The sequence below is a fragment of the Onychomys torridus genome, chromosome 1, assembly GCF_903995425.1.
Source record: "Onychomys torridus chromosome 1, mOncTor1.1, whole genome shotgun sequence".
Lineage (NCBI taxonomy): Eukaryota > Metazoa > Chordata > Mammalia > Rodentia > Cricetidae > Onychomys > Onychomys torridus.
The window spans coordinates 135,533,391-135,546,252 of record NC_050443.1 but is presented as its reverse complement, the minus strand read 5'-3'; the positions used below and the strand labels follow the sequence as shown (position 1 = coordinate 135,546,252).

Below are 12,862 nucleotides of genomic sequence, written 5' to 3'. Positions count from 1 at the left end.
AAAGGACATTAGCAGCAGGGATAAAGGCAACAACTGAGACTTCCAGAACCTGGATTGGACACACCATGCCCTGTTTCTGAGTCCCCGGCCAGAGTTCTGTGCTTCATATGCTGTTCATGAGTTATTCCACACATCTTTCTATCCCCAAAGGCACAGTCACATAGTACATGACAAAGGAAAGAAAGGGGTCCTGAGTCCTGCTTTTTATTACTCCTCTAAATTCTCATTAAATACAATCAGCTACTGCAAACGTGTTTTAATATGTTGTCTGAAATGGTTTTGAGAAGAAACCAGCAAGACATAAGCAGAACAAGGTTTAACACCCAGGAGGTACTCAGTAAATGCCTGTTGCTTACTAGATTTTAATATTCAGTCTCTGCAACAACATACCCGAACATGAAGAACCAAGTTAGTGGCTTCATTTCCCTATATTTATTCTTAAAAGATACACAGTTCAGACACAGAGGATATAGTCCGTTTCCCCTCACCTTGTCCAGAAAATACGCATATGTGAAGGCAGAAATGAGAGAATCCAGGTCACATGACTTAGGTCCAATAACTGCATGGACCTTCTCCAATCGTTTACTTCGATCCTGCAACCAATAAAAAGAAAAATTACACTTTTACTTACTTTCAACCAATATAAAGTGGAAAATTTTCAATTTCTTAAAGTGTGCTTGTCTATATTCATATACAATGGCAGAAAATAACAAATTTACTATAAAATTATATTAAAACTGTGTATTATGTTTAACATGGCCAAGAAGAAAATAATCTACCTTTCTTAAGGCTACCTATGGGGCTTCCACCCACTCAGGGAGGTGCATCTGCACATATAAACACACATGTATCACACACAGGTGCAATGCACACACACACACACACACACACACACTCACACACACACACCCCAAAAATATAAGACTACCTACAAATGAACTTCCTTTGAACTTTATTTCCGAGGCACCATTTTCTTAGTAAGAGGCCATTTTGCTGTGACTGTCAGCTCCCAGGAGGGCTATGATTGTCTCCCGATGTAAGATGTGTTTCTTAGTTCAGGAAACAATGTAACCTTTTCTCCCATCCCTCCCACACCATGTAGTCAAACATTCTATCTGGAAAGGCTTCGTTTTTTCACATTCTGTCTTGGATGTGGAAGATATTCTCCCCATATTGTTCTATTTTTTAGCTAATGAAACATTTTTTCTCATTCAGAAAGGGAGCTGTAATTTACATCATTGGTCTAAAACTCAAATTTGTATCCATTGCTTCTTTAAAAATGTGCACATTCACCTCTCTAGTGTACTTTTTGTTTGTTTGTTTGTATGTTTTTCGGTTTTTGAGGTTTACTCAATAGTTATTTAAATTCTTTTAAAGAAGCCTGACATTTCTTTGAAACATTCAAAAACTAAGTACTAGAAAACACCATAGCAAATTGCCTGACACACACACACACACACACACACACACACACACACACAAAATTATAAAATAAATTTGTATCTTTCCCTTTCTTTCTTTTGAGAAAGGGCCTCATGTAACGCAGGCTGGCTTCAGCCACACTCTGTTGCTGAGAGCAGAACCTCCGATCTTCCTGCATCCCGATGCTGGGATCACAGCATGCTCCACCATGCTGACTGTCAACAGCGTCTTTCCAGGAAGGCAGCAGCAGTAGCTGTGTTTCCTTATCTCGATTCTCATCACTTATTTTCATCTCCCTGTTTAAGACTGACTAGACACCCACATACTGTAAAATTGCTCCAAACAGCAGGACTAGTCATGACTGCTCAACAGCAAACACTTATGATTCCTTCATGAACATGAAAAACAAAATTAAAATACACTCAATAACCTAGCAGGTATCTTGTGAATAAACTTGACAATTCTTAAATGGTCTTATTGTGGTTAATATATTGTGCACCCCAATAAACTTATCTGGGGTCAAAGAACAGAACAGCCACTAGATAGACAAAGAAGCCAGGCATGGTGGCACACACCTTTAATCCCAGGACTTGCAATCTCATGTCTTGCTTAGGAAAGATACACACCTTTAATCCCAGGAAGTTATAGCAAAAAGCAGAAAGATATACTAAGTTGTGAGGACCAGGAATTTGAAGCTTTTAAACTTTTAGGCTTTTTAGCAGCAGTACCACTGAGATCCATTTGGAAGAGGATTCAGAGGCTTTCAGTCTGAGGAAACAAGATCAGCTGAGAAGTTGGCAAGGTAAGGTTGGATGTGGTTTGTTCTGTTTCTCTGATCTTTCAGCGTTCACCTCAATACCTGGCTCCAGGTTTGTTTTTACTAATAAGACCTTTTAAGATTTGTGAGACATCTTATTAATTTAAAAAAAACTCAGTGCCAGCTATTGGGGTGAATTCTGAAGAGTCAGAGAAGCAGAACAAGCCACAGCTAACCTCACCTTGCCAACTTCTCAGCCAATCCTGTTTCCTCAAACTGAAAGCCTCTGGGTCCTCATTTGAATGGATCTCAGCTGAACTGCTGCTAAAAGCTTAAAAGCCTCTAGTTCCTGGTCCTCACACCTTATGTACCTTTCTGCTTCCTGCCATCACTTTCTGGGATTAAAGGCATGTATCTTTCCCAAGCAAGACATGAGATCTCAAGTCCTGGGATTAAAGGTGTATGCCAACATGCTTGACTCTGTTTCCAGTGTGGCCTTGAACTCACAAAGATCCAGATGGATCTCTGCCTCCCAAATGCTAGGATTAAAGGCATGTGCTACCACTGCCTAACCTCTATGTTTAATATAATTATTTGTGTAGAACTGGAGGCATCAGAGTCAGAAACAAATTATTAAACAATGAGGATTTGACCCAAGCACCAAGATGAAGTAAAAAAAAAAAAAATGCATTATTTTACTATATTACATAAGACCATGTTCATGAAAGTGTGGATGCGCTTTGAGTATATTTATCCCCACAACCACTCTCCCACTTTTTATGTCCTTTCCCTTCCCATTAGTCTCCTTTGTTTCCCCAGACAGTTTCTCTTCTACTTTTGTGTATCTGTACACATACGATTTTATGAATCAATAAAAGATGAAGAAAGGAGGTTGGGTAGAGTCCATCACAGGGAAAAGCGGCAGAGAGATTTTACATAAGCCTTCCTCGGTACGTGATACTGCTAAATTAAAACAGACTCACAGTTTCAATTTCTTTGATATTTATTAAAGAAATCAACATACTTAAAGTGTGATAAAGACTCTGAAGATGGTTACAAGCTCCCTTTCCATGACCGCCTAGTCTAGCTCTCTCGCCCCATCCCCCTTTTCCAGCTTCTAACCTTGTAAAGGTACACCTGGCTCACTGAACTGAACATCCTCTGAGGGGTTTAGCTCAGGTCTAGATTTCAAAGTCAAGACAACAAATATTCTAGAAGCACCTAAGTAAATTTAGGGAAATAGAATTCCAGCCCATTACAACATGAGCAGATGTATTAAGATATCACATTCCTGTAAATGCTGCTCTTCCGAGAAGCTCAAAGGTCTGAGGAGACATTACCTCACTTCTCCCATATCTTGTGAGACAGGCAGTAGAAAGATCAACAATATTTTTTACAGGTCAGAGGAGTGTGTGATGGGGCCAAGTTTGTTTCCAGAATCTTCAGCCTGGCATCGTGAGAGCTGACTCCCTGCCACATCTAACTACTTCATAATGCCTTAATGACTCTGTGCCCACTTGAGTGTACATGGCACCGAGGGAGGAGAGAAGGGGCTAAATGTGCACACCGAATTCAGTGATGCTGCAAACATTGGTAACATCGACAGAACTGACTTACCTGCTCCCTTGTCTACGCTTCGTCATTCCCAACATAGCTCTGTGTTCAATCTTCAACTTACATGAAAGAAGATGTGCAGGGCATAGCAGTATCTCTGTGTTGATGCATTTCTAGATACAACCCCAATTATTACTTTAGGAAAGAAAGGAGCTAAATAAATGAGGATTGTGACTTCAACATATACCCGACCAGTGCTCACAAGACAGGAATCTTCTACCATAACCATCGTCTATTTCTTCTTCATTTAAAGAGACAAATGCCATATTCTCTTGGAGACAAGATCCATGGCAGACCCTGGTGTGAAACTCGAGGGCTCCCCATGGTGTCATACGCCTTTCTTTCACGCTCTCTCATCTCTCTCTGGCTACTCTTTTTGCCCCGTGTCACAGTATATCATGGTCGTGATCTCTTCCATTGCCATCCATCCATAAGATGGCTAATATGGCAGTCAGCTTGACAGAATCTAGAACCACCTGGGAGACAAGCCCCTGGACAGGTCTGATTGGGAGTTTCTGTTATTAATAGATTGGTTTGAGGGCTGCACCGTTTCATGGTCTGGAGGTCCTGGACCGAATAAAGACTGAATGACCTGAGCTCCAGCATCCATCTCTCTCTGCTGTCTGACTTGGGGTGGCCAGCTAGGCCTCAAGCTCCTGCCTGTGGGATCCCTCCACTGAGAAGGACTTTATCTTAAACTGAATAAAATAGACCCTTCCTTGGCTTGCTATTGTCGGGTATTCTGTCATAGCAACAACGAGAGTAAGTAACACATCACACATCTGCCAGCCCAGCTAATGGCGTAGTGCCTAAGGTCCAATACTTTCTCCCTCTGCCACCCTCCAGTCAAATGGAGAGGAGCTGCAAAAACAATGGTGTTGTAGAATATTCTTTTAGGATGTGTTACTTTTGTTCATGTTGCATTTGTTGAACTCTGTGAAGCTGTGTTACTTTGCCTGTCTAAAACACCTGAGGGTCTAATAAAGAGCTGAACAGCCAATAGCAAGGCAGGAGAGAGACATAGGTGGGGCTGGCAGGCAGAGAAGATAAGAGAAATCTGGGAGAAGAAAGAGGAAGAGAACAAGGAGAGGAGGACATCAGAGACCAGCTACACAGCTACACAGCCATCCACAGAGTAAGAGTGGAAGTAAGATATACAGAAGTAGAGAAAGATGAAAGTCCAGAGGCAAAAGGGTTAATCTAGGTTAAGAAAAGCTGGCAAGAAACAAGCCAAGCTAAGGCTGGGCATTCATAAGTAATAATAAGCCTCCTCGTGTGATTTATTTGGTAGCTGGGTGGCGCCCCCCACACACACAAAAAAAGTAAAAGAAAATCCAATAACACCATGGTACATTGAACAGAGTGTATTTGAGCTGATGAACCAGATAATGAGAAATGAGAACACCATGGAGGTTAAGAGGATGTGACAGTGAGTTTCTTTGAAAAATCTAATGTTACAGTAAAGATGTGGAGCCTGAAGTTATCACAGGCCATGGGAAGAACATACACAAAGGTCCTGAGGTTAGGAGGGTCCAACATATTCAGTAACTGACAAGTACATGCCTTTCCTAAACAGGATCTTGTAAAGTCAGCAATGAACAGCTCTGGCGAGGAAATGTTCCCTACAGCAAGCACTAAGGAATCTTGGAGACAAAGACTTACTGTTAACGCCCAAGCCTCACACAGACAAAACAGTGACAATCAGATGCAACGGATACTGCCAGCTTTACCATCTAAGTGCACTTCCAAATGCACTGTCAGTGCTTTCCCATAATTAATTCATAAAAAACATTGAACTCACCATCATTTCAGATCACGATTCGAATATGCTTTCAATTTCAAACTACAATTTTGTGTATCAATAAAATGAGACTTCTTATCGAAGTTAACTTCCCAGCTCTTCTTAAAAGCTGACAAAATACTTGCATACTCAGACCGCACTGCACATTAGAGGAAGTGTTAAGACAGCACTTTTAAACCCATCCATGGAAAGCAGAGGTCCTGACCAGAATAGGGCTTCCAGAACCTTCCAATAAGCATAAATTGGCTTGTTCTAAATTTCTCCCTTTCTGAAATAAAGTTGCTCTAACTTTTCCAGTACAAAGTCTTATACAAAATACTTTCCATCAAATAGCCCTTTCACAAATGTGTGTGTGTGTGTGTATGTGTGTGTGTGTGTGTGTGTGTGTATGTGTGTGTGTGTGTGTAAGTAACAAACTCCTGGAAGCAGCATAGGAGACTTTACAAATCTCTATGGGGGCTGGAGAGGTGGCTCAGCAGTTAAGAGCACTTGTTGCTCTTGCAGAGGACCCAGGTTTGGTTCCCAGCATCCACATGTTGGCTCACAACCATTGGTAATTCCAGGGGATACAACACCTTCTTCAGACCTCCAAGGGTACCAGACATGCACATGGTACATCAAGCAAAATACTCATACACACAAAATAAAATAAATCTAAAAATAATTTTTAAAATATTATATTGCTAAATAGAATCTCTGGCTCACTGGCTGCCTAGTCTGGGTTCAAATAATAAAAAATTACTAATTCCTGGCATAGTGGCACACACTTGTAATGCTAGGAACTTGGGAGACTGAGGCAGGAGAATCACAACTTGGAAGCTGTGCTGTTTTATAGTGAGAATCGTTCTACAATGGTTAGTCATTGTCAAACTAAACTAGGTTTAGAATTGCCATGGAAACACTTCTGGGTGGGTCTATTGGGGTATTCCGAGAAAAGTGCAACTAAAAAGCAAAGACTGTCTGTGAATGAGGCCAACACCAATCCATGGGCCGGGGTCCTGCACTGAATAATAAGAGGAGACCTGAACACCAGCATCCATCCTGAGTGCGAACACCATGTGAGCAGCTGTCTCCTGCTCTGTTATCATACCTTCTCTGTCATGATGGAGGGTCGCCTCAAGCTGTCAGTCAGAGAAACTGCCTGGTACCCTCAAGCTGTCAGTCAGAGAAACTGCCCTTTCTTCTAGTTATTCTTACCAGGTACTTTGTCATGGGCAATGGAAAAAAGTAACTAATTGATTGTCTCAAAAAAAAAATCAACTTCAGAATAAATTCCAAAAAATAAAATAAAAAGTAATGAGAGACTAAGAGATCATAGTTGGTTTCTTCTTGGAAGTACAGACACCTCAGGTTGTGGGTGTACAAAAGCATTCACCAGAACCTGCAAGTACAGGACACAAGCATATTATATTCAGTTTTCTCATAAATGTCATAATTTAATTGGTGACCTAATTAGGAAAGGACAAAGGGCTTTCAGTGGTTGAGACTGAAAAGGATCATGAGGTAATATAATTGCCTGATAAAACCAAAACAGTCAATTCAGATCAATTTAGGTTGCCAGTAGCCTCTCCTCTCAATCACTACTACTCCCCCTCTCCTTAGTATTCCCACCCCCAAGTCCTTCAGCAACTGAGGTGAATTTGGGGCATGCTGGAGCCTTTCTTTTATTAGCACCACTGTCCTCCCCAATCAAGCTCAGTATTTTCTCTCTGGCTTCTTCTTGCCACGCTGGAGGATGCCTTTCTTCAACATCTTCTATTTGAGAAAACTGGGGAATGGGGACCAGTTTAAACACATTCAATTGTGAATAGCTGTGGTCAGGTAGACCTGAACCTCTTTTTTGCTTTGATATACAAGAGGCTTTTTGTTGTGAGTAGGTGGTGGGGAGCCAATCCCAAGTACTGCCTGAGGACCTTAGATGAGCTGTGGGTCACCGGCTCACTTGAGGGAGCCTGTAGTCTGTGTATTTTGTACTACCATTCTTCCCTTCTGAGGTGAATCTACCCTTTGTCAACCTGTGTACTGCCAATCTTGAAAACAGAATATCCTCAGATGGAGTGACCTCAAATATCATTATGTACACTTTTTCTGCATAGTTCACTTTAATGATGAGGATGAGGATGAGGATGATGATGATGATAATGGTGATGATGGTGTATGTGTGTGTGTGTGTGTGTACACATATATTGTTCAGAGGTGTTTTGAAAGCAGTCCTATTATGTTTCCTCTATAACTTGAATTTTGAAACATTAGACCTGCACCCCTAAATCCTCACCTTCACTGAAGCGTCCACAAGGGAGTCATCTGACAGTTTCCTGAGGGTTTTAATTTCTTAGCTGTCTGCTTTCGAAGTGCTTCTGTCTGTGGTCGACTGGTCCCTTCTCATGTAAATAGACAGTGCATCCTGGAGTTGGCCCTCTGCAATTTTACAAGTCTTGAAAATCCCCTCAACTTTCCCTTTCAAGATTCGGGGGCTGTCGTCTTTTTCATGGTGATGGAAGTGAACCTGGGTCCTTAATCTTACTCCTCAGCTCTAACCCGTCTTGTGTCTCCTTTCTGTGCTCAGCCCTCCACAGGAAAGGCATTCATACTCTCTGGGAGACAGCATTTGGTACAGATTCTGTTGCCAACCCATTCACATCAAAGGCAATATGAGGATTTCCAAGACTAAGTGCAATAGAATGGCCCCTATATCTGGCATGCACCCATGCCTCTTGAGGTTTACATAGCAGTTACTGATTTTAAAATTTGCAAAACAGACAGTCACAAAAGGGAAAAACACTCAATTCCCCAAATTAAATCCATTGCTATGAACATTTAGTGTACTCCTTGTAATATTCTTTTCCCATGCTTTTGTGAGTACTCTCTCCTGCTATATATGATGCATTCTCTCTTTTGAAATTCAACAAGGCTCTCTGTTCACTGAAAATTCTAGGATATAGATGTTGCAATGGCCAGAAGTAGTTTGTATTTGCTTGCTTGTGCAGTCCCCAGCTGTTACTTGGTACATTTAATGGTGTTCTTTAATATGGCTCCTTATAATTAATATACTCAAATCTACTGTTAGAGACTTTTTAAACTTTTGGAAACAATTAAACCTTCTGCAGTGAATATTTGGGAGAGAATGTGTCTGCATGAATTCCTAAATATTTTTTTAGAATAATTTCCCAGGCTTTAAATTTCTAGGTCAAAGAAAGTAGTATTTTAACACTCCCCAGAATGGTTGAACAGATTTTCATTTCCGCTGACAGAAATACTGAATTGTTAAATCTTCAAACACACATTCAAGCAATTCCATTAGCAGGTAAAATAACACTGCAGTGTTGTTTGATTGCTTTTTCCTGACTGGAAGACAAGTGCCTTCTCCTTTTCTTTTTATGGGCCCCACAACATTGCCTGCATACTTTTATGCTCTTTATCCCACTTTCATTGATGAAGAAACTACTAAAACATTAACATGCTGCACTTTGGTAATGTCTGGAAGACTCTCCTTTGTCCTCGGGCCTTGAGCATCTATGAGAGAACCTGTTCAGTAAGTTGCATTAGGTACGCAGTACACATGCATTATTTAAGAGAGCATTATTGTTTTTAGCTCTAAAACGCAGCCATTCTCTGTGCCCTCTTTTCTCTAGTCAACCCACTCTACTCCTAGACAAGTTTTCAACTACATGCTCCACACTTGACTGGAGAGCAGCAGAGATCTGCAAGGCCTTAAATGAAATGCCTCGACTCTTCTCAATGGTAAAGCAACTTACTGTGCAGTCTAAGATGGTGGCTATATGACTATGAAATGTTTTTAGACACAGATAAATTTTGATAGACGACAGAACCAAAAGAGGAATGATAAACAATAAACTGTGGAGGAGACTGCACAGAATCCTCACAGTCTTCCCGTTGGTGGGACAACATTTGAACCGTCCAAAGAGCTTCTACATGCTGAGGCTTCAAGAGGTCAAGCAACACAAGGGAATACTAGGTAACAGAGGTGGCTAGGTCACTAATAGAAAAGAATGTACCTGAGTAGGTAGCCAACCTCATTCGCGGTCATGGAGGTCAAAGGAGAGACCAAGGCAAGTGGTAAAATGGCTCCCCATCATGTCTGCAAGAAATCAAAACTACTTCTCACGAGAAGCAGGCCTGGGAGCCACGGCCTCAAAAAGAAGCTGTAATAAGCTCCTTAAGAGCACATGACCCCTATCAGTTGCAGAATGTATCTGAAGTCAGTTTAGTAAAGGAACTGCTGAATTGCTTCAAACCAAGTACAACTTGAGAAAGAGTTGCTAGTCATAACACTGCAATCTGCTGAAGTTTAGAGTTAGAAGAGGCTTTAGGATTCACCAAGTTGGAATCCTTCAGCGTTTTCCCATGTGAGGTTGTCTGTGTCCCACAGTGTAATGGAAGAAATAACACAAACTCAGGGTCATTACAGCCTGTTAAATATTCTGGGAGTTGGGGATTTAGCTCAGTGGTAGAGCACTTGCCTAGCAAGCGCAAGGCCCTGGGTTCAGTCCCCAGCTCTGGCAAAAAAAAAAAAAAAAAAAAAAAAAAAAACCAAAAAACTGACTTTAGAGGAGTTTTAAATGTGCCTTATGATGCTATTTAGTACTACCTGAATAAAACTGAAATAACATGTACAGAAAGAATGACTCGTGAGTGTCCAGTTGCTTCTATTTGCACAGCTTTGATTTGATGTGACTGAGACAGGGAGGGAATGAAGAAAGAACAGACCCACAGACACACACACACACAGAAAACTGGGGATGGGGTGGACCATGTGCTCTAATGGAGACGCACCAGTGGGCTGGAAATGCGGTGAATTTATTATATACCGCTGAGCAAGGAGGTGGGTATATGTACACAGCTGGACAAGGAGGTGTGTTAACTACTCTCTGTAGGACAGCAGTAACTGGTTATAGTCATCCAAGAGGAGATAGGTGCATTGATAGTTTTCACATATGCTAGTTTTAGCTGCTTAGACTAGGCTGTACCATTCTCACGGGTCTGAGGCCCTGGGATCCTTGATGTGATTGTGGTCATGTTAATAATCCACATGTGCTTAGGACTTCATCTGCTCCTCACATCCATTGTCAACGACTTCTACAGTTCTAGTTTGAATGATTCAAGACTCAAAGAGACTCTACTGTCATGACCAGGAGAGATTCTGGGATTTCTACCCCCGGGCCAGGATTTTACATGTGCTGGGGACATCTAAGAAATTACAGTGCTTCGTATGGTGCTTTTGATGAGATTTTACAGTTAGTTAAACAATGTAGTTAGCAAAATGTAGGAAATGTGTTGTAAAACTCAAATAACTTCGTTCAGGCAATAATACAACATACAAATACTTTTTTAAAAAAAGTCAGTTCTTCAAACTGAGACATTCCCATAATAATATTGGTAATTTTTGAAGGTAGAAGACAGACATACAGCATTCTCCTACTCCTCGCTGCTAGTATATGTCTAAGAACTTAAGAAAAAAAATTCTATGACATTACGACTAAAAGGTAAAGAGGATGAAAAGAAAGGAAAGTCTAGCTATAGCTGGTACCAGAGGCCCCATCTAGCATGTTCAAGGCTCTGGATTCCAGTCCCAGAAATGCCAAAAAAGAAAAAAAGAAGAGAGAATATGTTATTTATAAATATTTTCATTTTCCTGCAATGGATTCTCTTGCAAAATGTCTTCTGCCATTTTCACCATGTTTCCAGAAGTATCTTCCATAAGCTGGGGTCCAGACCCAGATCTGCAGACATGTCACCCCTCCTGTGACACGCACTACATGGCACAGGTTGCTGCAGTTCCTTTAATTATTTCTGTTCTTTGGCTTGGAAAGGCTGGAGCTAATTAGTCAGGTCTTGTCCCCGCCCACGAACAAGTGGAGACACGCTCGGAAGGCTTCTCCCAGAAGCTTTGCCTTCTACACTCAGCTCATTGTCATAGGAAGATCTATTGCTTTAATACTCGAGAGTGTTTGTCTGTATTCAGAACAGACATCAGGCCTGTGACACCACACACCTGGTGCATCAAAAATCCACTCAGACATGACAGTAATGAACAGACACGGGGCTAGAAGCAGACAGGAGGAGAAGAATTTTCGAGCGTGGCGCACTCCAGCAGGTTCACAGGGACATGTGCAAGGGATATGCAGAGCAATTACTGTACTTTGCAAAGATGACAGTTTTTAATGATGCCATTATTTATTACACTGTGTGTTTTTCAATGACAGAAGGACTCTCACCTTCCAGGTGACCTCAGTGTTCATTCGCTCTCTGTATATACACATACACACACAAAACACATATAATGTCAAGTATATGATTCTTACAAGCCAAAAAAAAAAAAAAAAAAAGCAACTAAATAGTACCTAACACACAGTAGGTAGATATGCAGTAAAGGCTTATTGCAATTCATGTTTTATAACATTGAACACTGTAGGGAGATATGGATATAAAAAGAAAACATTTATAGAAATTAGAAATAAGTATATGTAAATTCTGTATTATCCCACTGATAATTTATTTACTCATTTGTTTTGGTGATGGGGGTTGGTTAGCTAGTTTTTTAGGTAGGATCTTATGTATCCCATCCAGGCACCAACTCATTATGTACCTGAAGATGACCTTGAACTTCTCAACTTCCTGCCTCCACCTCCTCAGTGTTGGGATTACAGGCATGCACCACCACACCCAGTTTTTGTTATACAGGCTATCAAACATAGGGATTCACTCATGCTAGGCAAGCATTCTACATCTAAGTTTCATCCCCAGGGCCCCCATTGATATTTGAAAAGTATAAGGATGTTAGCATTAACTGGCTCCACATTCTAGTAGGGATAAGTATTCACCACAGTGCTCTAAAATAATCCTTTTGTACACTGTGAAGATTTGCCACTCAGATTGACTTAATAAAAAACTGATTGGCTGGTAGCCAGGCAGAATTATAGGTGGGACAACCAAACTAGGAGAATGATGGGAAGAAGAACAGAGTCAGAGAGGTACCAGCCAGCCACCAAGACAAACCATAGATAAGAAATATGGGTTAATTCAAATGTAGGCATTTAGTAGTAACAAGCCTGAGCTATCTGAGCACTTATAATTTATTTTAAGTCTCAAGTCAGTTATTTGAGAAGCAGCTGCCAGTTATTTGGGAGCAAGAGGTTAGGACAGGAAAACTCATCCTACACCACAGACTCTCAAGTTTTCTATGTATCATATCCTTTCTAGCATGAGATAATAGGACTTTATGGCTTCAAGAAACAAACAGCTACTTT

At 41.0% G+C, this 12,862-nt stretch overlaps 1 protein-coding gene across 5 annotated transcripts in view; it reads right to left on the bottom strand.

Moving 5' to 3' along the window:
- Prune2 (prune homolog 2 with BCH domain) overlaps positions 1 to 12,862 on the bottom strand; it is a 263,017-nt gene that overhangs the window by 216,206 nt on the left and 33,949 nt on the right. For all 5 annotated transcript variants that reach the window (XM_036206923.1, XM_036206929.1, XM_036206933.1 and 2 more), the window contains exon 2: positions 489 to 593. In XM_036206923.1, coding sequence (XP_036062816.1) covers positions 489 to 593 — 105 coding nt within the window. The remainder of the gene's footprint in view (positions 1 to 488; positions 594 to 12,862) is intronic.